Source organism: Lupinus angustifolius, chromosome LG19 (assembly GCF_001865875.1).
Source record: "Lupinus angustifolius cultivar Tanjil chromosome LG19, LupAngTanjil_v1.0, whole genome shotgun sequence".
Lineage (NCBI taxonomy): Eukaryota > Viridiplantae > Streptophyta > Magnoliopsida > Fabales > Fabaceae > Lupinus > Lupinus angustifolius.
The window spans coordinates 3,937,379-3,963,590 of NC_032027.1; the positions used below are offsets into that span (position 1 = coordinate 3,937,379).

The 26,212-nt window shown below is 33.6% G+C and overlaps 3 protein-coding genes and 1 long non-coding RNA gene across 4 annotated transcripts; 3 read left to right on the forward strand and 1 right to left on the reverse strand.

The window, feature by feature from the left end:
• Nucleotides 2,300-5,614, forward strand: LOC109334227 (IQ domain-containing protein IQM6-like). Its single transcript, XM_019569866.1, has 8 exons — nucleotides 2,300-2,730; nucleotides 3,140-3,254; nucleotides 3,352-3,417; nucleotides 3,601-3,689; nucleotides 3,787-3,874; nucleotides 4,012-4,242; nucleotides 4,358-4,459; nucleotides 4,675-5,614. The coding sequence occupies exons 1-8, from the start codon at nucleotides 2,435-2,437 to the stop codon at nucleotides 5,368-5,370; spliced, it is 1,683 nt and encodes a 560-aa protein (XP_019425411.1). The 5' UTR covers nucleotides 2,300-2,434; the 3' UTR covers nucleotides 5,371-5,614.
• LOC109334925 lies at nucleotides 8,502-9,992 on the forward strand. The gene is made up of 2 exons (XR_002106159.1): nucleotides 8,502-8,613; nucleotides 9,589-9,992. It is a non-coding gene; the product is annotated as an uncharacterized LOC109334925 (long non-coding RNA).
• On the forward strand, nucleotides 11,539-18,046 carry LOC109334754 (rhomboid-like protein 15). The gene is made up of 13 exons (XM_019570682.1): nucleotides 11,539-11,742; nucleotides 12,280-12,445; nucleotides 12,536-12,839; nucleotides 13,186-13,218; nucleotides 13,295-13,386; nucleotides 13,465-13,538; nucleotides 14,541-14,635; nucleotides 14,723-14,792; nucleotides 15,718-15,896; nucleotides 17,090-17,141; nucleotides 17,242-17,298; nucleotides 17,683-17,757; nucleotides 17,872-18,046. Exons 1-13 carry the CDS (start codon nucleotides 11,719-11,721, stop codon nucleotides 17,875-17,877), a joined length of 1,227 nt encoding a protein of 408 aa, XP_019426227.1. The 5' UTR covers nucleotides 11,539-11,718; the 3' UTR covers nucleotides 17,878-18,046.
• On the reverse strand, nucleotides 19,317-25,653 carry LOC109334865 (probable glutamate carboxypeptidase 2). Its single transcript, XM_019570851.1, has 10 exons — nucleotides 24,617-25,653; nucleotides 23,281-23,523; nucleotides 22,678-22,830; nucleotides 22,462-22,530; nucleotides 22,263-22,350; nucleotides 21,089-21,172; nucleotides 20,889-20,977; nucleotides 20,452-20,565; nucleotides 20,209-20,343; nucleotides 19,317-19,627 (listed from the first exon to the last, which is right to left on the reverse strand). Exons 1-10 carry the CDS (start codon nucleotides 25,550-25,552, stop codon nucleotides 19,445-19,447), a joined length of 2,094 nt encoding a protein of 697 aa, XP_019426396.1. The 5' UTR covers nucleotides 25,553-25,653; the 3' UTR covers nucleotides 19,317-19,444.

The window sequence follows — 26,212 nt, forward strand, 5'->3', positions numbered from 1 at the left end:
TTTTTCAAAAAATCCATGTGTGTAAACGAGCTGAGGGTGGCACCGTCCCTGCTTGTACATGAGATGGTGGGTGTGGGTGTGGGTGTGGGTGAAACTCATGAAGGTCTATTCATTTTAACCGAATTATAGTTTGTTTTAAATTAAAAAAACAAAAATTATGAATATTAAATATTTTTTGGTTTTACACATGAATTCTCGTACAGAATGTAATATTGTCTGAGCTGGGAACATCTATAGATATGTGAGACTAACTCTCTCAGTGGATATTTTTTCATCCACAAGACTCGAACTTAAAACTTTGCTTAAGAAAAATCAAACACGTATCATTTGAATCAACACTCATTGGTTTATGAATAATAAATATGAATGTGAATAAACATTTTAGAGTATTAATAGTCATATCCTAAAATGACAATGTGGAAAAGAATTCTGAATTGCATAAGATAAAATCTTTTACAACATGTATGATTTTCATTTGAAAGCGGAGGTAAGACAAAATAATAGCTTACTTTTTGTGTTTGAAAAAAGTTTATATTGTTCAAACTATCATATATTTAGAATTACTTATCCATCTTGTAATGAAATCAAAATAATGAAAATGTATTGATTCATATACTATTTGGACTTCTTCTCTCTACACTATATTATATTTTGTTTAACTTAATTGCACTTATTATTCTTTTTGTTTACAAAATCACACTTATTTCTCATACATGAGTAAGTCATTGCATGTTATAATGTATGTATAAAAATTAGGAGTTTTTTCTATGTGTAAAAACTGGAAGTATAGTTTGAACAATTTTAATAAAACGTGGGACGTATAATTTACTCTTTTTAGTTTAATTCTCATTTTAGTGGGCCTACATCTATTTTAAAGAATATTTAGTTGATGGTAATGAAAAAAAAAAACATTTTTTATAACAAATATGACTTTTATGTTTTGATTTTTTGAACAACTTCCAAGGTTGCACCATGTTCCTTATCAATTATCATTGAACTCCATTCCTTATAAAAGGGTGTTCCAAAAATAGCAAAACAACCAACATATTGAAGGTATCATCAAACTTTGCAAAAGAGACACCCCTCTTTGACTAAGCCACCCTGTAACCCTTTCTAAAGTCTCCTTAAAAACCACCTCATCCCTCATTCCCTCCAACATTGTTTGGTAGTTGCCCCTTGTTTGATTTGTGCCACTTTCATTTTAAGGTTTGTAGGGTACATGCCCCTTGTTTGATTTCTCTCACACACAAACACAATATAGGGTAACATTATTATTATTATTATTATTATTGCTAGTGTAAGGTAACATGTAGCATCTTTATTACTTGTTGCTGTAGATTTTTGTTTTATTTCCTAGAAATGCATAGCATGATCAATTTCTGGTGCTTATGATTGAGATATGCAATGTTGGGGAAATGGTTAATGGGTTTCATAATTTACCCCAACATAAACAATGTCTTATAAATTTTGCAGTGTAGGATGAAATTTCTGATATAACTTTTTTCCAAGCATTAGTTTTCTTGTATTGATAATTACAAATGTGGGTTCTGCAATTTAAAATTATGGTATCTTATACTGCAAAAGCTGCCAAGGACCTTTCTGTATCAAATTGTTAAATCAGCTATAGTTTCATGGGATATATGGTAAAATTTATTTCAATTTGTTGCCTTTATTGGTAATTTGGTATAATTCTATAGCTTTGGCCTTTTCTTTCTGAGACATCAAAATACTTTTTGAGACAGCAAATATGACGTGCTCCTCTGAATGAGTTCACCAGGCCAGTAATTTCGTCAAGACATAATGTCTTCTGTGCCCTCATTCTCTGCAGATTTCTGAAAGCAAATAAATTTTTCGGAAGTTAATTCCATTTGTGATAATTGACCCACATAGTGCGATAAAGACTTGGTTGTTGTTAATTCCATTTGTGAACCAGTTTCCTTTCTCTTTTATGAATTACCAAGAATGTTGAGTGTCTAAGAAAATATTCATAAGCCTTTGTAGGTGAAGCATTGAGACCAGTCCTAATGCCTTCATCATATAAAGCTAGGCATAGATCTCAACCTTATGCATGTATAAAATCATTCATGTATTTTCACGTAACAGTTTAACCTTTTAGGAGAGACGATTACACGACATGATATCAAACTCTCCTTGAGCTAATGGTTTAGATTTTGAGCCTTGCCACTCTCCTTCGTCTAAATCAAAGTAGGATTTCACAACGTGGCAAAGATGAACCTTTGTATGATTCACGCTAAAAGTCCAAAGCGCTCTTGCGTGAAGGGACACATTAGTGCGAGATTCACGTGCATTTGCCAAACATCCTCAAACCTTTTTTTGTTAATTTTTTGTCCTATTTACTATCTACCTGAACCCCACAAGTTTTGTTGCGACTCATAATTAACTTGCTATAAACAAATCATACAGTGCAGGGAAAATGATATTTGAAGAATCTCTTACCTTTAATGGGAGGGAATTGGACACCATACTCTCTTTCAAGTCTCCCATAGCAGACATGGAGAATCACTTACTTGGTAAACCAATAGGCACAAAGAAAATGTGCACTTCTGATGATTTGTCAAGAACATATAGTAACTTGTCCGAAAAGAGCTTTCATTCACCAGTCCCACAGAATGAAAGAGATCAAGCTGCACTGAAGTTGCAGAAAGTTTACAAAAGTTTCAGAACAAGGAGGCAACTTGCAGATTGTGCAGTTCTTGCAGAGCAGAGATGGTTAGTTTTTTAAAATTGCTAACAAATTGCTTAGTCATCTCTCATTTCCAAAACCAACAACGCGTTGGTTTAGTGGTGTAAGGCCTCGCTATATCCCCAGAAAGACCAAAGGGTCAAGTGTTCGATTCCAGGGAACGACACTTGTTGGGAGGGACAGTAAACCACTTTCAAAACAATTAATCAACTTTGGTATATGGAGGTGGTTGTTTTACTTCAGATGTTTTAAGCCTTACTTTGAATGATCTCATAAAAATGCAATAACTGGAAAGTTCTAACTCTAAAGGATGGAAAAGAAAGAAAGAAAACAAGGGATTTTATATCTCTCATCCCTGTCAACTCTGTATCAAACATCTGAGAGTTATATTCTTGTGTATGTCAGTATATATACATTAACACAAAACTCTTGTAGGTGGAAGCTTTTGGATTTTGCTGAACTAAAGCGGAGTTCTATATCATTTTTTGACATGGAAAAGCCAGAGACTGCACTTTCACGTTGGTCTAGGGCAAGAACCAGAGTTGCCAAGGTAAGTTCTAACACATATTGCTTGTGCTATAATATGTTATTGTTGTGGTTTAAACTTTAAACTTCTAAGTTATTCCTCTCTCTTTTTAATTCGATAGGTTGGAAAGGGTCTATCTAAGGATGAGAAAGCTCGGAAACTTGCTTTGCAGCACTGGCTCGAGGCAGTAAGTCTCTCACCAAGTGATATATTTTAACTAAACTCTTTGTTTCTCTAAGCCTATCAAAAGATTTGGTTTTTATAGAACATACTGTTATCTCTGGATTCATATAGTCGACGACTTTACCTGATAGGAAAAGTGTTTTGGCTGCTCTTGCTAGTTTCTCTAATCGATTGTCAATTTGAACAGATTGACCCTCGTCATCGCTATGGCCATAACCTTCAATTCTACTATGTTAAATGGCTCCGCTGTGACAGCAATCAACCTTTCTTCTATTGGTAAGATTAAAAGCGCAATAAATAGATATGTTTCTGTTTGAAAGCTAACTATCTTTCCAACAAGCTAATGTATATTTATCAATGTTCTTGATTGTAGGCTTGATATTGGGGAAGGCAAGGAAGTCTGTCATGAGAGATGTCCTAGATCAAAGCTTCAGCAGCAGTGCATCAAGTATCTTGGTCCAGTGAGTTTTTCTTACCCTTTTACTATCTCTAATTAACTTTTTCATCTATAAATATCGTTGAGGATGAGTCTCGGCATAACGGTAATGTTGCTGTTTAGTGACCAATAGGGCAATTTTAAAAGTTGTCTCTTTTGCAGGCAGAAAGAAAGGTCTATGAAGTAATTATTGAGAATAGGAGACTCTTCTACAAGGAAAGTGGGGAACCTATTCACACAACAGGAGATGCTAAATGGATTTTTGTACTTAGCACATCCAAGACTTTGTATATTGGGCAGAAGAACAAGGGTACATTTCAACATTCAAGCTTCTTGGCAGGTGGAGCAACATTATCTGCTGGTAGATTAGTGGTAGAAGATGGTCTTCTTAAGGTATAAAAAGTAAAGAAAACCCAACATTTCCATAATAGATTAAATCATTGTATTCCTATACTTTCCATTTGCCTTTTTTTGGCCATACTGACAGTAAACCTTTTCAAAATGAAAGGCAGTTTGGCCTCACAGCGGACATTATCTCCCAACACAAGAAAATTTCGAGGAATTCATGTCATTTCTTAAGGCGCATAATGTGAATCTTGCAGATGTAAAGGTAAAGAGAGGCAAAACTATTGTTTCGGTATAAGATAGCATCTGTCAATGTAGTGCAAAATTTGATTCACGGATTACATGGAAGGAGAAGAGATAATTAAACAGATAGATTATGATCCCAATAGGCATGTCATCATGCATAGAAAATTTGCATGAGTTGTCAGCATACTTTCTTTTTTCTCTGAAATGCTAACCTTCAATCTTCATTATTTTCAGAAAAGTCCAAGGGAAGATGAAGAAGATATAGCCAAAATGAACAAGGATATTCTCTTCCGAGGCGATCCTTCAGAGACAGAATTAGCTGAAAACTTTGAAACCAAAAGTTCCAGCACACTTTCCCAAGTGCTAACTGACTTGAGAAATGAGGATTGTGATGCTAAGCCAAATTCTGATCCACCCTTGTCAAGATTATCCAGAGTAGGATTAAATATACCAAGGCTTGAAATACCAAAAAGAGACAATATTTTTGACATTTTTGGAGTGAAACAAGCACATCCACCAAATTGTGATGTTCCTTCTCCAGATTTTGCATCAGAATGTGGTTACGAAACAGCAGAAGAATCGTTAATCGATGAGGAGGATTTTATGGTTCCGAAATCAAATTTGTTTGTTGAGGATCAAGCGGAAGAAGGACAAAATCCGATTCCGAAGGAATATATAATGAAGAGGATAGATTCACACAAAGGAATGAAGTCATATCAGTTGGCTTATCACTTAAGTACCAGATGGACAACAGGTGCTGGTCCTAGGATTGGTTGCTTAAGAGACTACCCTCCAGAGCTTCAGTTTAGAATACTGGAGCATCAAAATTTGTCTCCAAGAACAAGAACTACTGCTCCATCTCCTAGGATCCCATCGCCGCTTCGGTTCGGCCCGAATAATCCACCACATTCAGCAAGGGGTAGGTTATGAACTAATAATGCTATTTGTTAATTCTGTTGGGGTGGAAAACTCTTAGCAGACATTGTTTTGCAATTTGATGACATTGTTTTACTATCCATATAGTTTTTGTAGGTCTTGTGTGAATGAGAAACATAAGAATTTGTATGTCCTGTAAGAAAGTGTCAGATAATGTTCTTACATCCAATTTCCAAACTGAAACAATAACCATTTGTAAATCATTAATGATATGTATTATGTAGGACAGTCATGTGGCAAAAAATAATTCTGTGGGGTTGCTCATTACTTTGAGTGTAATATCTATGCACTGATAGTATAAAGATTTATATACAGTCGATTCATCATCTATCATTCATTTAAATAACTTTTATTTAAGAGTCAATGATGATTAAAAATGAATAATGGACATCTATATGTGTCATCCAAGTAAGTATAGGGTCTATCCATCTCATATGATGATACAATGGGGAAATAAAAAGGTGAAACTAGATGAAGGAACACACTTAACTTATTTATCACTACCACCTTAATTTTTGGGACAGTTCTTATTGGATTTACTGAGTAGCCTCCAATCATTAGGGAGTTCTATTGTTATGGGGTATAGGAAGAGTGAAGAGCCGCAAGTGAAACAACACGTCTTGAACCAAAACCTTAAGACATTAGTTTTATAGGTGTTTTCTACTTTTAAATTATTTCAGTCCTCCCCGCATATCTAATGTAAGAATTCACATTTGAATAAACTCAACTATTCTAATTAATTTCTATCATCTAACAAGAAATACATTGATTGGATTAACATAGGTGTAATGTAAATAATAAGCACCTGATTTTGGAATGGAATTAAGGATGACAGAAGTGAATGTGAAAATACCATATGCAGTGCCAATGTGTAAAAGTAAAAATAAAGAATGAGAAATACTATCCTCGACATCCTCCTACAAATTCACCCAATCATAGTGATTAGTAGCACAACTTTCAACATCAATATTATTAATTCTATAATTTTTTCATCTAACAATGTATATCATAAATTATATAGTCATATAATAAATAATATTGAGAATACTTATCTAAAAGTGATATGCATTATATTTAATCAAATATAGGTTGAGTTCAGGTTTAAAGGTAGACTCAATTGATATTAAGAATATGGTTAGCTTTAGGTCTATGGTCAGGATTGACTTCATAAAAATGGTCCGACCAACATTTAGGAACGGGTAAAGGATAAACCTTACCCAAACCATGCTTACCACTACTAGAAACACAACTCGATTCAAACTCGAGTCGAGTTTTGAACCGAACAAATCTTTATCGAACAGAGACCAAATTAAACTCTGGTTCGAGCTCTAATGTGAAATATCTATAATGTAACAAGACTAACTATCCATATAGAATGTTCTTTCATATAAAACTCAAACTAGAATATTATTTAAAAGAATCAAATAAGTACAACTTTAATCAAACATATTACCTAGTCTTTAATATAATGTTTTTTTATCTTTCTCATTACCAATAAAAATTGAAAATAAAAAAGATACTTTTAGTCTACTTCAATTTTATTTAATTTTTGAACAAGTATGTATTCACAAATCTTTATTTATGTCTCAATTGACACAATAATCAATAGAAATATATATCATTTTTTTTACAAAAATAACTTTTGAATTATAAGGCCTTATTTAATTTTTTAAAAGCATGAAAGTTTAATTAAAAATTTAAATCATACGGAATTATTTAAAATTTTAATATAAAACATACAAGAAGAACTGAAGAAGGACCAAAAAATAATAAACAGAAAATAAAAAATTGAAGAAAAAAAAACATGTGCAAAAAAACTTGTGGGTAGAATGGTAATTTCCCGAAACCTAAGTGACTATAAATTCTCTGAAAACTAGGGTTTTTCTTCTCAGCATTCTCGTTCATTAGCGGAAAGTCGAAGCCGTACCTAACCCTTGATTCTTCTTTCATCAGCTCAGGTTCGAATCAACTTCATTGCTCTATTCATTCCAATTGCATCATATATCCTCGTTCTTTGATTAATTATTTTTACGTTCAATTGTAATTCAGCCACTGTTGTGTTATTTTAGCTTTCATAATGATTCCACCCTTTTTCACCATGCTCATTCGCCGATCTTGTACAATGATGGTTTTAATTTCGCCCAAACTTTTGTCTTCTTAAGAATTAGGATTTTTATGTTTTGATGCTTTATAGTAAATAGTTGCTTTTTAAGATTGCATGAAATTTGAGGTGGTTCTGGTGATCCTGTTAAGCTTGTTCTTCCTGATTTTGATCCTATAGCTGTAGCTGAAATTGTAAATTAATTTTTATAGACACTTTTAATCTTATATAGTGTAGCTCTGCTGCATTAAACATATTTGGACATGTTAATTTCGTCATAATATATTGGATTTAAACTGTGTTTCTTATAAATTTTCATTTGGAAATTCGACATGTTTAATATATTTGCATTAAACATCATGTATGCTATTTAGCAATTTGGTGACTGCATATTGTTTTAAATATCATCAATTGTGATCTTTAAAGTATGTTCTTAAATTTTTTATTGCATTATAGTTACAATTGAAATGACTTCACAAGTTTTGTTTAAACTAAGTTTTTCATATTATGCATGCCATGATTGATAATCACTTATAGGCCAATTTGAAGCGAAGTTAGTGGCTGAGTTGAATCAATATTGACCTTAAATTCTAACATAATCACAATGAACTTGGTTTTTGTTTTGTGTGAATATGGATATTAAATTTTCCATTGTTAGAATTTTTACTGGAAGTTGAAAGTTGGTGATCCATAGTGCTAGCTTTTGGGTTTGTTTAAATGTCCACTTATATCGCGCATTTTTTTTTTTTCTCATTCATATTGACAAGTCTATCACTCAAACCCGTATACTTATCTATTTCATCAAGTAACTATTGGTTGTTTGTTTGAACAGTATGGAGTCTGCGGTTAAGCATGCTGTTGTTGTCAAAGTCATCGGTCGAACTGGATCTAGAGGACAGGTGACCCAGGTCAGGGTGAAAGAAGAACTGAAGAAGGACCAAAAAATAATAAACAGAAAATAAAAAATTGAAGAAAAAAAAACATGTGCAAAAAAACTTGTGGGTAGAATGGTAATTTCCCGAAACCTAAGTGACTATAAATTCTCTGAAAACTAGGGTTTTTCTTCTCAGCATTCTCGTTCATTAGCGGAAAGTCGAAGCCGTACCTAACCCTTGATTCTTCTTTCATCAGCTCAGGTTCGAATCAACTTCATTGCTCTATTCATTCCAATTGCATCATATATCCTCGTTCTTTGATTAATTATTTTTACGTTCAATTGTAATTCAGCCACTGTTGTGTTATTTTAGCTTTCATAATGATTCCACCCTTTTTCACCATGCTCATTCGCCGATCTTGTACAATGATGGTTTTAATTTCGCCCAAACTTTTGTCTTCTTAAGAATTAGGATTTTTATGTTTTGATGCTTTATAGTAAATAGTTGCTTTTTAAGATTGCATGAAATTTGAGGTGGTTCTGGTGATCCTGTTAAGCTTGTTCTTCCTGATTTTGATCCTATAGCTGTAGCTGAAATTGTAAATTAATTTTTATAGACACTTTTAATCTTATATAGTGTAGCTCTGCTGCATTAAACATATTTGGACATGTTAATTTCGTCATAATATATTGGATTTAAACTGTGTTTCTTATAAATTTTCATTTGGAAATTCGACATGTTTAATATATTTGCATTAAACATCATGTATGCTATTTAGCAATTTGGTGACTGCATATTGTTTTAAATATCATCAATTGTGATCTTTAAAGTATGTTCTTAAATTTTTTATTGCATTATAGTTACAATTGAAATGACTTCACAAGTTTTGTTTAAACTAAGTTTTTCATATTATGCATGCCATGATTGATAATCACTTATAGGCCAATTTGAAGCGAAGTTAGTGGCTGAGTTGAATCAATATTGACCTTAAATTCTAACATAATCACAATGAACTTGGTTTTTGTTTTGTGTGAATATGGATATTAAATTTTCCATTGTTAGAATTTTTACTGGAAGTTGAAAGTTGGTGATCCATAGTGCTAGCTTTTGGGTTTGTTTAAATGTCCACTTATATCGCGCATTTTTTTTTTTTCTCATTCATATTGACAAGTCTATCACTCAAACCCGTATACTTATCTATTTCATCAAGTAACTATTGGTTGTTTGTTTGAACAGTATGGAGTCTGCGGTTAAGCATGCTGTTGTTGTCAAAGTCATCGGTCGAACTGGATCTAGAGGACAGGTGACCCAGGTCAGGGTGAAATTTTTGGATGATCAGAACCGTCTGATTATGAGGAATGTGAAAGGACCAGTGAGAGAAGGAGATTTTCTCACCCTTCTTGAGTCTGAGAGGGAGGCAAGAAGGTTGCGCTAGATTCTAGGCTTTATTAGTTTGTTTCCAAAATTTAGTCAAAACATGTCTTGAATTTTGTTGCAGTTAGTGAATGCTAAAGGTTATCTAGCATCTGGTATTGCTGTCATGGATCTATTTTCTATTGGTATGATGACTTGAGAGTTTTGATGTTTCCAGTTTAAGCTTCAAGATTGAAATGAATTTTGATTAATTTATCGTTTATATTCACATGTTGGAAGTTTTGAATTGAAGGTTATGTTTCGGAGACTTGGTTTGGAGGAGGAAAGGGAATGCATAGTTTTGGATAGAGTCTCTTGTTTGGAAGTTGAGGGAAAGGTTTTGAAGGTTTTTTATAGCCTTCTAAAACCCTTCAAATGCCTGTTTTCGTGGTTCCCCAAATTTAGTGTTTTTTTTGGATATAAATATTAAGTATCTATATATAGTAAATTTTTATAATTAAATTCTTATCAATTTTTCATCTTTAATTAGTTTTTTAAAGTGAGGGTAAAACACTATTATTGTATTATTATTATTTTAGTCTTATATTATCTATAATTTTCACACTTCCGATTAAGAGACTTAACTTGATTTATTTTTCGTTCTCCATCCCTTCTTGATCCTCGTACCTTTTTTTTTATAGTGATTGATGAATATAATTTTGTTGTTGGGTATTGGAAATTTGTAGGACATGTAACAAAGTTTTTAACAAGTCAATATTAATCAAAAAATAATGTAAGGGCCTAGTAAAGTGTTTCCACCAACTACTCCAATAGTGATAATCATTAATGTTTTAGATCTTTGGGATATGAATTATGATTATGAGGGGGGATGTTTTATATGTTTTAGAATGAAAAGTAAGTTTAATCAGAAGTAAATTTAACTATTGGATTTTTTTAGAATTAATGATATTTAGAATGAGAAATAAGTTTAAAAAACTTATTATTTAAGTAAGTTGATTCCTCTTCTATGATTATATACTAAAAAGTCATGAGGTTAGAGTTTACGTAGGGTTTGAAATCACATTTTCCATTACAATCTTAATAAGAGAATAAATTATCTTCTAGTATGAGGAAATAATATCTTCTCCGACCACTAATCTTAATGATGTAAATTTGATTAACACATACAACATAATTACAACCTTAATTTAAAACTTAAGTCAATATTTCGATGATATATTTTTTGGTACAAGAATTATTATTAGTTTAGTCTTATATTTCAATGATATTCTTGTATTTTCGATGATATGCAAATAAATAATTAGTTTTGTGTAAAAAGCTAATATACAAGCTTTGCATTACAATTAAACTCAGTGTTAAATAATTGTAAAATGTATTGTCTATGAAAAGCAAACTTTCAAAAATAATCTTTTCAGATTACTTAATTCATTTTCTATAGTTTTTTTTGTTTTCAAGTACGTTTTTGAAAGTTTTCATTTTTTCTTCTGAAAAGTACTTTTAAGTAAATTTTAATTGTAGATATTAATATAGGGATATTGTAAATCCTTTTTCACAATCTACTGATAGAATCAAAACAAAAATAAACTTAGTACCAAATTAAGATGAAAATATATGTTTTTACAAATTACTTTTAAAAATATATTAATAAGACGATGATCTAATATTAAATCACCAAATCGATCAAAAAGATTAAAAAATTAACTTTTTTAAATAATACTTTATTAAGAGTAACAGTGAGAAGATAAGATAGTGAGATTAATTCATTACAAGGCTTAAATGGTTGAATTAGTACATTTGAATAATTTATTTTGCACGGTTTGATTAGAAGCATACGAAAGCACGAGTTGGTGAGAATTGAGAACTGAGAAAGGCACACACATTCACGACTTCACTGTTTTTTGAATCAGAATTCGAAAACAAACTCAATCAGCGTTTAATCGAATTCAATTTCGAAAATTCCAAATCCGTAAAGTGTTATTCAGAGCCATAAACATGAGACCTGATATCGTTACCGAGGTTAATTCTTCAATTCTCTCTCTCATGATTCATTTTTTAAATTCATCTTCAATTTTTAAGTTATGAGTACCAACACACTTCATTTAAAGCTATACTTAACATTTCGTAGCTTTTCTGATTATTATTAAGCTTGATTTTTCCATGTTTCGGTCGAGATCCGATAGATTCATTTATTATCCAGTTATTTTGTGTACTGTGTGATTTGGTTTAAAGAAAACTTGAAAGCTCTGAAAATTAGGGCAAATTATGAAATTAAGCTATTTTATGAGTTCACTTTCTATTTTTTTGTTCTGGATTGGCAAAATCTATTAGTTTTTTTTTGTAGAGCGGTTAGACAGAGATTTAGCATTTTGAGGCGAAATCGTTGACAAGGATTTAGGTTAAAATGGTTTTTATTTGAAGACATGATTTGTGATAGGACATTATGGTGCCATTTGATCTGAAAAGGCTTAGATGTTGTTGGGTTACATAGAGATTTGCCTTCAAGTGTTGTGCTGATTTCTGATTAATTTTTTCTCGATGGCATACTTGACACAGGCAGGGTTGTCTACTAGAGTAAATCAGTGGTGGGAAAACATTCCATTCCTCACTTCTGCTGTGGTGGTTGTTTGTGGAATTATTTACTTGGTTTGTCTTTTGGTTGGATATGATTCCTTCGCCGAGGTTTGCTTCTTGCCGTCTGCTGTTATATCTCGGTTTCAAGGTCTGTTTTTATTTTTATTTTTATATTTGATCAGTGGATATAGTTAACTGTTTGGATTGAGTCATACTCGGTTTATTTTTGAAAATGCAGTTTACAGGATTTATACCTCCATTCTTTTCCATGGTTCATTGCTTCATGTTTTCTTTAACATGATGGCTTTGGTTCCCATGGGGTCTGAGCTGGAGAGGATCATGGGCTCAGTTCGCTTGTTATATGTCACTATTTTGTTGGCTACAAGCAATGCAATATTCCATGTTTTCATTGCACTGCTGGTGGCGTACAATCCTATTCAACCCTATGAGAACCTCATGAATGAGTGTGCAATAGGCTTCTCTGGAGTTCTATTTTCGATGATTGTTATAGAGACAAGTCTGAGTGGAGCTCAATCCAGGAGGTTGGTTATCTAAATATTGATGTTGCTGGGAGACTTCATCATTATTGGGCAAAGATAATTTATATTTTAGTAATAATTACATTTTTTAAGATACTATCAGCACTCAGAAATCACATCATTGAAGATTTTCAAGGATGTTGAATTCGTAACATTGTTAAAGAGCGTGTTTAATGCTAATGATTATTTTGAGAGTGTTATTTCTGAAGTGGGAGAATTGAGTACTGATGCTGCAACAGTTCCTTCACTTGTTTTACTGAGAAGACAATATGCATTTGATACATGTGCTACATTGCATCTAATCTTTAGGGGTTCACAAATTTACTAACTTATTCTATGGTTTTTGCAGCGTGTTTGGATTGTTTAATGTGCCTGCTAAGTGGTGAGTACGGTTTTTCACAATATTTATTTCCTCTTGGTGATTCTCTTTTATGATAATTGGGCATATTATGTTTTAGGTATCCGTTCCTTTTGTTGGTAGTGTTCCAGCTTCTCATGCAAAACGTCTCACTACTTGGACACCTTTGTGGCATCTTATCTGGGTTTGCATGTCTGTCAGATTTCATTCTTTCTGTTGTTTGATTTCTATTTCACCTCAGGCTTTATGATGTTATGCATAATGTTTCAGATACATATGGCTTGTTTAATTTCCTCATACCCAGGACATCTTTTTATTCTTCCATTGAATCCACCTCCTGGCTTGTAAGTATCTTTCTGGACTTGGCTTCGGTATTGTAACAATTTGGGAAAATTGTAATTGCAAGATACATGATATTAAGTTGTGTGTGTTGGTGACTGTCAAATCTATGTCAGATGTGTGTTTATTTCCATTGATTATTGGTCGCTGTCTATATCCCCCTCCCGCTGTCTGTTTGTGTAACAAGTAGTTTTAACTTTTATGTTAATGTATACCTGGCAATCTTTTCATTGTGCCAAGTTTATGTGTGTGTACATGATTTTTTTACATGTTTGAACTGAGGAAAAATTTCCTTTCTCGTCTGATGACTCTTTTCCTTTTCCCTACTACTATCAAAAATAATTTTGAGGCATTTGATGAGTTTGTCTGAACATGCTTCACTTGATTAGTCAACTGATGTGAAAAATCATATGGAATTAATCAAAATAAAATAGTTCACTTCCAAAATATCGGTTTACTCAGATGTTTAAGCAATATAAACTACTCAAGGAGTTAATCATGTTTAGAGAGAGGTTAAATTCTTAACTGTATATCTTGTCAATTAACCACTTGAGTGTTTACGTTTGTTATTTGAATAGCTCTCCCCATATTTTCGGCTAATTGAACTCACAAAATGGATTGATATACTGAACAAGATATATTGACTGGAATATTAAAAGGTATCTTTTGTATTATATCCTGGTAGCTACTTTATTTGAAAATGAATATGGAAAAAAGGTAAAAACATCAACTAGACATTCATTATATGTTTATACTTTTGTTTTAGAGTGTAATGTATATGTACAGACACTGTAAAGATTTATACACAGATCATTCACCATTCATTTGTATTATTTTACTTTTAAGAGTCAATGATGATTGAAAATGAATGTGGATGACGCAGTGACAGTGTAAAAAACTTACACTATCAGTGCATACATCCTTTTCTCTTTGTTTTAACATATGTGCATATTTATTTTCATATATGGACCTTTATTAGTGTATGTGTTTATCTTTATCACTTCCAGTCATCGTGCGTGAGACGTCCCAAATTTATTGTTTGTACTGGCGGAAATCCTTCTGGTTATATCCCTACACACACAAGCGAAAATTCAACATCCAGGTAAGTACTGTAGTTTTCACTTTAAATCTTTCCAGTAGCGGTGGATGTATTCTAAACTACATTTAAAATCTATGTTTTCATGTTCAGTGGAATTCTTCCGGGAAATATCTGGAGAAACCTATCATCATTTATGCCTCAAAGGGAAGTGTCTGCTCAGGTATGTGAATCATCTCATTTTGTGAGTGCCTCCGGTGAACACTCAGATAATTTTGTATGTGTTTGTTGGCATGACATTGGTTACTTTGGTCATTATGTTAGCAATTGCAATGAAATTGTGCAATTCATATATTCAGGACAAGAGTATGTTGAGCTCTAATATGGTATGGTCTTTTGGTCAAATTGTCAAGTTAAATTTATGAATGTTTGCTAGTGTGACTTCGTTGCCGTGCGCATTATTTGAAAAAAATCCAATGGCTAATTATTCTTGTGTGGTTTACATGTTATTATAGGTGTAATACAAAAGGTTCTCTTGTCCATAGTCATTTTTTGCCTGGCTTATATTTAGGGATTTACCTCCTATCTCTGGTTTGGTAACTTAGTTGTTCCTACTCCTTTATTATGTTACTACTTACTAGTTCTTCAGAAGGAGATTTTCTCGAGATACAAGCACCTTGCAAGCTTTAGGATTGTTTAACCAAGGATGAATTATTTTATGAGAACTAATTGTTTGGCTTGAAACTGAATCTTTTTAAACTTTGTTGATGAATCTTTTAGATTCATCAACCATCCATAGGGCTGTCCAATGGCGTCTTCTTTTTCTTCAGAAGTTCACTCCATTATTGGAAATATGAAATGTTGCATAACATGATTTAACTTTGTTTAATTTAACAAAAGATATTATTCTTTCTGTCTACTTTCCACTTCTGGCTGTTTGTTGAGTGGCTTTGAATCTGGTGATAACCGGTAGTTAGCAAATCATTGAATTTGGTTGATGTCAAATTGAATTGAGAAGTTGAAAGCTATCCCTGCCTTTAATTGAAATGATTTGTTCATTGCAAATTATTATGCATATTTTTTTATTCACATACATTTTCTGCTCTATGATTTATTGACATTTGATTGTATTATGTGTTTCCTTGCAGCCAAATGAGGACAGTAGGTTCCCTGGGAGGGGAAGGACCCTTGGTGCTGGTCAAGGTCAAATCGCTTCTGATCTTCATTCAGATTCAAATCTTCAAGCTAGACTCTTGGACAATAGCAGTCCCAATCATCCTTTAGATTCACCCACTCTTAGCACTACCCAACAATTATCAGGTGGAAGGTATGGACATAGGTTTGAGCATAATTGATTACTTATGGTGGTCGCTTGTTATAAATTTCAGTATGCTGATCACAACATTTTCCTCCCATTCGGATAATGGAGGGTTTCTAGGTCAAGTTTTTATTCTCTGATAGATAATCAAACATACACAAGTCTGCTACGAGCTTGGTTGAGTAAATGATAAACTTATATAATTCTTAGATAGTTAAACTATTATTGGATCAAGTGTGCATGTCATAAACACATAATAAAAGCTAGCCAAGGCAGATTGGTCAGACCTACAAATGATTTGCTAACAAAACTCTACCTTAGGGACCATAACACAAATGTTTTAAAATTCCAAACACCCAATTACAATTTTTAAAATTTTAAGAACTTATTTGAATTTTTTTAAAGGTTGTTGCTTAATGACCATAAGGTCATGGGTTCAAATCCTGGAAACAGACTCTCCCCTTGCAAGGAGTAAGGCTGCATACATCTACACTCCATAGATTCGACTAAGTGGGAGCCTCATGCACTGGCCGCTCCTTTAGTTCAAGGACCTCTAGATTGATTTAAGCAAATAAAAGGGTAACATGATCTTAAATTTAAATCGTTTTAAATTTACGTCTAGCTTAAATATATGTTAACATCAAAAGCATTTTAACTAAAATACTCCATAAACAATTCAACTTATATGTCCACAATTATTTTACACACACACACACACACACATATATATATATATATATATATATATATATTCACATTATATGTCTAACTTTAAGCATAAAAGCTGATAACATCTCTAGAGTAAGAAATGGTACACATGTCTTTTTGCTCTAATGTCCATTAATGGGATGCTCATACTGATACTTCTAATAATGTTGTTTTTTAACCATCACTTAAATTTAACTTATCCGTTATTATCAATATACTGGGTTACCTGTTTAGCGGACATGGCTGGCCTATATATAACATAATCCCCTCCTCTCTACACAAATGAACACAGTAGCCCCTTTTTATCATTATTGGAATGGAAACTAAAAAGTATGGATATGATAACTAATATCATAGTATCTTTCACATGGGTTGATAAGTTGAGGTGAAATTGCTACATTTTAATAGGAGGATAGTTTAGTATTACTTGTATTTCCCAGAAGCTTGCATTTCTGTGTATTAATGATGTTAACAAATTTTCTAATTCAATTTAGGCATTCGGCTGATAATGCAGCAACAGCGACTGCAGTTGTTCCACCGCATCAGGTTCCTTCACTTTACATTTGTTGAAACTTCGTTGCTTTCATCTTGTTCATCTGGATTTTTATTTTTTAGTATTCATTGTTTGTCTTCCCTATGAATGCAGGGTGCAGTTGCTTCAGAAGAAGAAATTAAAAAACTTGTATCAATGGGGTTTGATAGGGTATAAATCATTTTTCATATCTTTGAAGTGGACAACAAAATGACTTGAATTTTAGTTTTTAGCTTTCTTGTTTGTTCATTGCATCTGAGAACGAACTTCTCATTTAAGAGATCAAGTTTTTAAAGTTATCATTGTTTGATCTCGTTATGGGTCCTTCTCTCTATTCATATTTGGTCTAATTAATACATCAACTTACTTTTTATCTTAATTATCGCGGTTTTAATTCTTAAACAGAAATCTGGTCAGTTATGGTGTTGTTTGATAAGTGATATCCATAAGAAATTAACTCAACCATCACATGTGGTGAAGTATCTTTCTGATGCATGTGCATAAAATGTAGATTTCAGTTCTGTTTTTTAATGCTTAGTTGTGCTCTGTTTTCAGATCCAGGTGGAAGTGGCACTTGCAGCTGCTGATGGCGATCTTAATGTTGCAGTGGAAATACTCATGAGCCAACAGGTCCTAGTTAACTAAATTTTTATTTTATTTTCTGTTATTCATCATTTTCCTTGCTTGTTAATTTTGTCTTGATTTGTTTTTATTGAATTTCTTTTTGGGCTATTGCATTTGCAGGATTAAAAATTGCAAGGAAGCTTATGTTGGATTCCTATAAAGACTTCTCTGACACTGTTAATTCACTTGACAATCTCATCTATCTAATCATTCACTATTTAATCTTGGACTCTACCACTCACAGTTTGCAGAGTTTAACATATGTAATCACCTTAACCAAATAACCATTACTAATCCCATAACAATGTTAGATATGATTTTGATCAAAATGTTACATAAAGTGTCACTTTTTGAGATAGAAGATGTGCTCTTAGATAACGGTCGTGACTAACAGGAAGACAACATTTGAGGTTGCAACTTAAAAGTTGCTTTTGGACTAGAAAATAAGATTATGTGAATGAGGTAAGGTAAGTTGCTTTTGGACTAGAAAATAAGATCATGTGTATGAGGTTAAGTGTTTAATTTACCACATGCATGTGAGGTTAACTAAACGAGCTTATATTAAGGGCCAATATTACAATAGTTTTAAGAGATCCAACAATAATTCAAATTAACCAACCAACACGGATCAATAAATTGTTTTATTAATTTGATAAGATTACAATCTATTCACTATTTTTTTGTCAATGAAACGACTTATTTTGCTTGGTAAATAGTAAAGCTTTAGAAATGTTAGCATATTTTGAATTGCGAGATAGAATTGTTTACCTTGAAATTAACGTTGAGAAAGTATGGCAATTAGATCTAAATTCAACAGTCGCAAATATGTTCTAGGATAGTGATATTTTTTACGTTAGGCAACTCCTTATAATTCTTTCAATACTAAGATGACATTTGGTATCACGGATGATTGATATTGCATTTCAGATTCACATCTTTGATAGTAAAATTAGATTAGAAAAAAGATGCCAAAAATATAACATTCTAGAAAAGGTAAAACACTTATATAATTATCCCCATTTTGTACAAGAGTGGTTGTAGAACATATAATTGAACACAAAAAAAGGAAAGGAAAAATGCACTGGAATAGTAACCCTAAAAATGCACATCTACTCACTAAATTTGGATTTTTGAGCTTTGCATTTGATGACTTTGGTAACTTTGACCCTTTTATGGAAATAAATTATCTCTCTTCATCTTATGTTTTTTCTCTCAATTGATTAAATAAAGGAGGCCAAAGTCACCAAATGCAATGATGGAGAATCCAATCCTTCCTTACTCTCCTCATAATAACTACTACACCCGATGTCCCACAAAAGTGTGTCACTTTCTCTAATTGATTGGAAAAAATATTTAAGTTAAAATTTTAATAGTAAATTATTTTTCTGATCAACCAGAAGAAGTAATACATTGAGTGACACACTTTTTGGGATAGAAGATGTATTTCGTGATACCTTGAAGGCCTAAACACACACTTAACTCCCTAACATAGTTTCAATCATATGGATCAACAATATAATTACAACATCTGCCATTAGATAGCTATGAACAAGTCTACAAAGCTATAACCATGGCAAAAACTGTTGATTTCACTTCCTCTTTTGAAAACTAAATGTACAGTTATAGATATCAAAATGCAGATAATTATTAACTAATATGAAGAAAAAACTAGTATTTACATAGATTCCCATTTCTAGGTGAATTCTCCTCTCAGAGCAGAAGCAGCTCTTTGAATAGATCTGGACACCCTCCATACCTCATGCTGAATGGCTGCCAGCCTTTCTCTTTCACTCATCCCCGTTGATCGACTGATAGAATCTGCAATCCCGGGAAAGAAATCCAGCTTGCTTTCATGGTCGCTGGGAGGCCCGAAAACCTGTAACAGGAGAACGAAAACTGTCAGATTTTTTCTCTCCATGGAGAAGGATAATGATAATGGAATGGTAAGTAATGTACAATGACCGCGAGATACGCTAGTGGTTACATGAATGATGAAACATCAAGTGGCATCGGAATCTTCAACCAGAATGATACTTAGCTTCGACTTAAATCACGTGTTTTCCAACAGATAACTAGCATGTTAAAAATCTTACACATAAACTTTAGAACATGCAAGGAATATACTCTAATGCAGCTTCCACACCCAAATGGTGATAGAACTTTCCAGAGTCATTGAACTTCATATTTGCCAAATTGGCATAATCTTAACAATACACACTAGAAGAAATTCTAGTATAAATTTGGAGCACCTAAATTAGGCATATTAGGTTAATCGCATTATTAATTATAATAAATGAAAATTAATAATTTAATATGGTAGTTATTTATTAACTAATGATGTGATTGGTAATGCACCAAGCTTGAGTTTCTACATTTTTGTAACAATTTCTCATGCTGTTTTAAACAATTAAGAGTTTTAATCAGCATTTCCAAGACATAGAAGGCAAACACACTCACAAGATGCTTGAACCACTGCCTTCCTTGAAGCCCATCTGCATCCAGGAAGCCTTTTTCAGCAAGCATCAGTCTGTCATTCAACGCTCGGTTTTTTATATCTACGGAATGACCTGATGTTTCTTGCAATCTCAGTTTCTGCAGTTCAAAACAAAGACGAGTATAAATGGATTTGATCATGTATAACAAGCAGGAGTAGCTGTAGCATTAGTAGATATCAACACATTGTAGCCGTTTTAATTTTACCTTTGATTCATTGTTAGTTTCCTTGGCTGCCGAAGCAAATTCTTGAATTGACATATTCAACGGATGTAGAGAAGTTTGCTGGTCTAACAAGCTGCTCAAAATGTTCATGTAAAACTGCCCAAAGCAAGGGAAGATTATATAATCAAAATGAGTGCTCTCCCTTTGAAAGCAGAAAATTATGACAAAAAACATTCTTCAATTCACTTCTTTCTCTTTGCATCAGCCCTATATTACTCTTTTATTCTTCCTTATTAAATGAAAAATCAATGTTGCATGTGAATATGTCACTAACTAGTTAGCAGTTAATTTTATTCTGTAATTAACTTAAAATAAAATTCCAAATTTGTTTGACGGCACAACTTCCTATCCCGAAAGTCAGTAGCTACTAGCTAGCACGAAATTAATTAAAACATTATTAGGTGAGTATCAATGCATACCTGTAACTGATTTGCATATGGAACGTAATCGAAAGGAAGAATGGAATCATCAGCCAGGTGAAGAGCTAGAAGTCCCCAAATTCCAGCAACTAATACAACAACAAACATCAAAGATACTTCTTATGATTGTATTACGAATTAATATTTCATTCACCAATGAGAAAATCATTTGCAAAGCACAATTAAATTAGAAATCTAACCGGCGGCATGGCGATGGAAGAATGGATCTCCATACTGTGTCATCCAGTCATATGAGTCAAAAGCAGTGTGATATACAGGAAATTCTGGGGGCAAATAGGAAAGACATTATTACATCACAAATTATTTAGTATTCAAGCCTATGGATATATGAAAGACTAGGCATGGACATATAAAAGTATATTGTAATAGAAACATTTAATTTTGTATTGCAAAACAAATATGCTTAAAGAACCTGATGAGTGATCATTACATTTTTGGCTCTTAGATAACTAGAATTTGATTGCTTTTCCTAAATTAGGGTCCCCAGAGCAAAAATTAAACAATTAGGGCCTAATCACATAGCCAAAAACACAAGGATGCTGAAGTGCCAAGTCATACTAAGGGCAGCTCATTGCACAAGACTCTCACTTAATGGGGTCTGAGGAGGGTAGATGCAAGCAACCTTACCCCGGGAAGCGGAGAGGTTGTTTCCATGATTTGAATCGCTGACCTTTTGGTCACTATGCAACAACCTCAACCTCTCATAATAAATGAAAAAATTAACTAACATGACATAATCTAATACCTTATATCTAAATGATCTAATCCCTAATAATAACAATTATAACAACAACCAAAGCCTTTTCCCACTAGGTAGGGTCAACTACATAGATAAAACAGGCCCTTGTGCTATGACATAAACCATATCTTCAAAAAGGTCATTCACCCTAGTCCTTGCCAAAAGTTCCCCTATAGTTTTTTGGTTCCCCTACCCCTAACTATTGGGCTATCATTCGTCTCGTTCACTCTGCCATTTTTCTCCATAGGTGCTACTTCTATTTCTCTCTCATACACTCGTTATTTTTTAATCGTATCTTGTGTCCACTCCTCCAATGCAGAATCCTCATCTCTGCAACACTAAGCTTATGCTTTTGGTAGAGCACTTTACTGACCATCATTCAGTATCATAAAGTATCACGGGTCACATAGATGTGCAGTAAGATCACCCAATCCCAAAAATAAATCAAAATTGAACGACTTTCAACCTCGCCATAATCTGAGAGTTTATTTTAAATCATGTACTGTAAATTATGATCCATTGTCTTTGCTTTTCCAACCATTCTATTTGCAGCTTTGGTATGACATTCAACAAATCATACATTATCCTCTAGTTCATATCAATGACGTATGTACCTTTTCCATAATACATATCAATTGATGGAACCCCTGCATGTTGCACAAACGGAGCAAAATCAGAATCAACTCTACTCAGCCTCTGAATCTGCAATCCAACAAGACAAAAAGCCGCTTAGCAACAAAGATATGACAACATAAGTGAAAACAAAGTGTGGCAAGAAACCACATTTGCATAATACAACTACAAAAGCACTACATTGGAGTCTCCACCAGCGGCAGCCCAATTCTTGTATACTGATGCACCCTCAGTATCAGGATCCTTGACCTGAAAATAACATAAATGTTAATTGATGTCCAAAATTACTTTATTATTACGAGGAGAGTGGCATGATATATGTATGTGTGTGTGTGTGTAAAGTATAATCCAACTTATGTTGGTGCACGCATTTATAAATCATAATTGTTGAAATACCTTTTTTGTGACCTCAACAACAAGACTGTCTAGCTGGGGAGTAGAGCCAACAAAGAAACCAGGCCCTTGAACAGCGCAGTCCACATTAAGGTACGCTACAGCTTTGGAACCCAGATTGACAAGGTTTTGTTCAACCCACTCGGTAGATCCTATCTACTTAAACAGATAAAGTTGAATTAGAGAGCATATTACATGAAACGACACCATAAATGAAATAAAAGAAAAAAAATTCAATTTGATAATGAGCATATCTGGGTTTTGCACAAGGCAACTGACAATGTTTTGAAGAGAAAATGGAGATTTGTAACATGTAAGCATAAAGCAGGTGAAAATTGCAATTAGTATCAAAAAACTTCTGCAAGACCAAGGTATAGGAGTTTGATTTAACCAAAAAATGATAGTAGAGTTTCAACCAATATATATGTCCAGGATTATTTACTAGTGACTCATCAGAAATCAATGACATCGCATCACAATGGTAGTTATAGCAGATATTAACAGGAATGGAAATTTTAAAACCCAATAACCCGGCCATTTTCCACATGATGCCGGAAGGCTGAAACCGTGGGCATATAAGTTAGTGAAGTGAGAATTACTGCCTACCATTCCAAATTCCTCCGCATCCCAACTGCAGAGAATGATTGTCCTCCTCGGTGTCCATCCCGAACTCAATAGAATAGAGTATCGACGTGCAATGTCAAGTAGGGCTGCTGTCCCACTACTGGGATCAACTGCGCCGTATGTCCATGCATCTCTATGGTTCCCAAGCAGAACATAGCGATCAGGTTCTTCTGATCCCTTTATGACGGCAAAAACATTTTGAATGGTGGCCATCTTATTTTCACCCTGAAAGGCATAACAAAACAGACTGAGAACATACACAACAAACAGAATCATATGATAACCTCATGTTTAACTGTTCCTTAACAGAATGAAAATGTATAGTTCCCAGGGTTCATAAAAACTTGAAAAGATAACACAACAAACAATCATAGCACAGTTTACTTTATGATTGAAGTAATGGTTAAGGGTTTAGAGAAACTTGTTAAGGAATTCAAAATCAGAAGTTTTCAATGGAGAGTAAACTATTAAATACACTGGGAGTTAAAAAAAGAAACTCTACTTTTCAATAAAATGTTTCTATTTTGACATCCTTAATAATTGTATGCAAATCTCCTGGATTATTAAGGTGCATTAGAAACCTAATATACGTCAATAACCAAACGATACCATATATCATGATCAGAATGTAGTTCAGCTCAAACTTAAACACAAGATCAATAATTTTGGCCAAAACCAGACTATCTCTAACACTTTCAAGTTTCAATTATCAAAGGAACACCACCTACCAGATTTTTTCAAATTTGGAAAAGCTTTAGGCTCAACAAATGTGACAAAAACCTGACCTTAGCACCTATTTCTTTTCTTTTAAAGTAGAAATTAGTGTATTTAGACAACAACTCACATTTTTTCTATACTCTATCCCCAAAACATGCACAAGCTCAATATTAAGCTACACTTAGCAAACAATTTCGGTAAGGATACATACTTAGCAAACAATTTCGGTGAGGATACATACTTAGCAAACAATTTCGTAAGGTATCTATCTATGTATATATACACACTAAGTTTACACAATATATTGAAGATGGAAGGGGTGGATCCCCTACCATAAAAGGACTTATCAAACCTTGCTTACATAAATCAAATGTTGACTGAAAAACATTGAGGGACCCATTGAAATGGCAATATAGTAATAAATAAAAAACATTTCTCCAAACAGAATCATGGCACCATTGAAAAGCAAAAGACATACTCATTTCATTCCACCCATCAAATATCCAAACATAGCCCAAGTCTCAAAATAAAAACAAATACCACCATCAAAAAGCACAACACAACACACGTTAATATAGTAAGTAATATTTAACACACCAACCTGGTAAGTGAAATTGAGCATGGTGGGACCAGGACCAACATTCCTAACCTTAGACCCTAGGGTACCCCTCCATTCCAAAGGCACAGAAGTACCTTCAAGTGAGGACAAAATAGTCTCTGCAACCTCAAAAGACAAGGGTAAAGATGGAATTTTTGGGAACTTTTTCAAAACTTCACTATCTTCCAACCCCAATCTCTCACTTCCTTCAACCCCAGCCCAACCTGGACTAAGTGGGTCCCCCACCCCACCCCTCATCACGTGACCCCTCTCAAACCCCTCGCGCCACGTGTAATCACCACCATCGTCATTGTTGTAAATCAGCACCGCTATGGCACCTTTCTCCTCCGCCTTCTCCACCACCGCGCCCCGTCCCAACCCTCCGCCACTTCCCTTCCTCACCACCACGATGCAGCCCGAAACCGCCACTCCTAATTTCTCCAGAGCATGGTAGTCCCTCTCCCTTCCATAGTTCACGAAAACCACCCTGGCGAAAACTGAACCAGAAGGTGAGTAAGCATGGTACGGTTTCACCACGTCGAACCGGTCCGGTTCGGTCAACAGAAGATGCCTTACTGAACCGCTGCTAAAATGCGCCGCAATGGAAGAATAAACCGGGTAAGATAGCAACACGTTGTAATCAACAGTGTGTGTGGTGAGGCCGTGGCTCCTGAAGTGGTCGGCGACATAGGTGGTGGTGTCGGCAGCGAGTTTTGTTCCAGCGAGGTGAGGGTGTACGGTGAGGGCGCGGAGGTAGGTGGAGAGGGTGGAGTTGGAAGAAGAAGAAAGGAAGAGGTTTTGGAAGTGAAGGGTATTTTGGGAAAATGAAGAAGGGTTAGGGTAATGCAGAGAATAGAAACCCAGAATGGAGAAAATGAGAATGATGATAAAAATGGTTAAAGGTGAAGGCTTTACTAAAAAGAAGTTGATGGGTTTCATTTAGATGAAGAAAAGAAAACACAGTGAAAGTGCTTCTGTGGATTAAGGACAATGTTCAAACACACACAAAACTGCTCTAATTAATCTCACTCATTGCTCATTTTAGGAAGGGGTAAAGTTCAAACTCCAATATCCCATACATTATATTTAAAGACGGTTACATATGAATAAATGATAGAGGTGTATCATAATGGTTTAATTTATGTGAGTGACAGTTACGGTAAATGATAATTATATATTCTGAAATAGATTAATTCGTTTCTAATAAAGTGGTGAGATAATCTTAGTACTACTAGAAAAAATATGAATAAGTGAGACATTGGTTTATTTTTCTAAAATGTATTTGATTCTTATGAGTGATATTTGTTTTGGATGAATAGTTGTTATACGCACTTCATAGGCAATTAATGATATTTGTTTGAATGGAGATTTACTCATTAGTTTCTTAATCATATGTAGATAGAATATTTTGATTATGAAGGAAAAGTCTACTATCAAATAACTTAATTAATTATTTCAAAACTAAAAAAATTAGCTAAATCTAGGGAACTTTTTAAAAAAAAATTTATTTTAATTTATTTTAATATTTATGCACAATTAGTAAATTATTTACTATTTTTGTATACATTTTTCTCTTTTAAAAATGTCATAAAATATGGA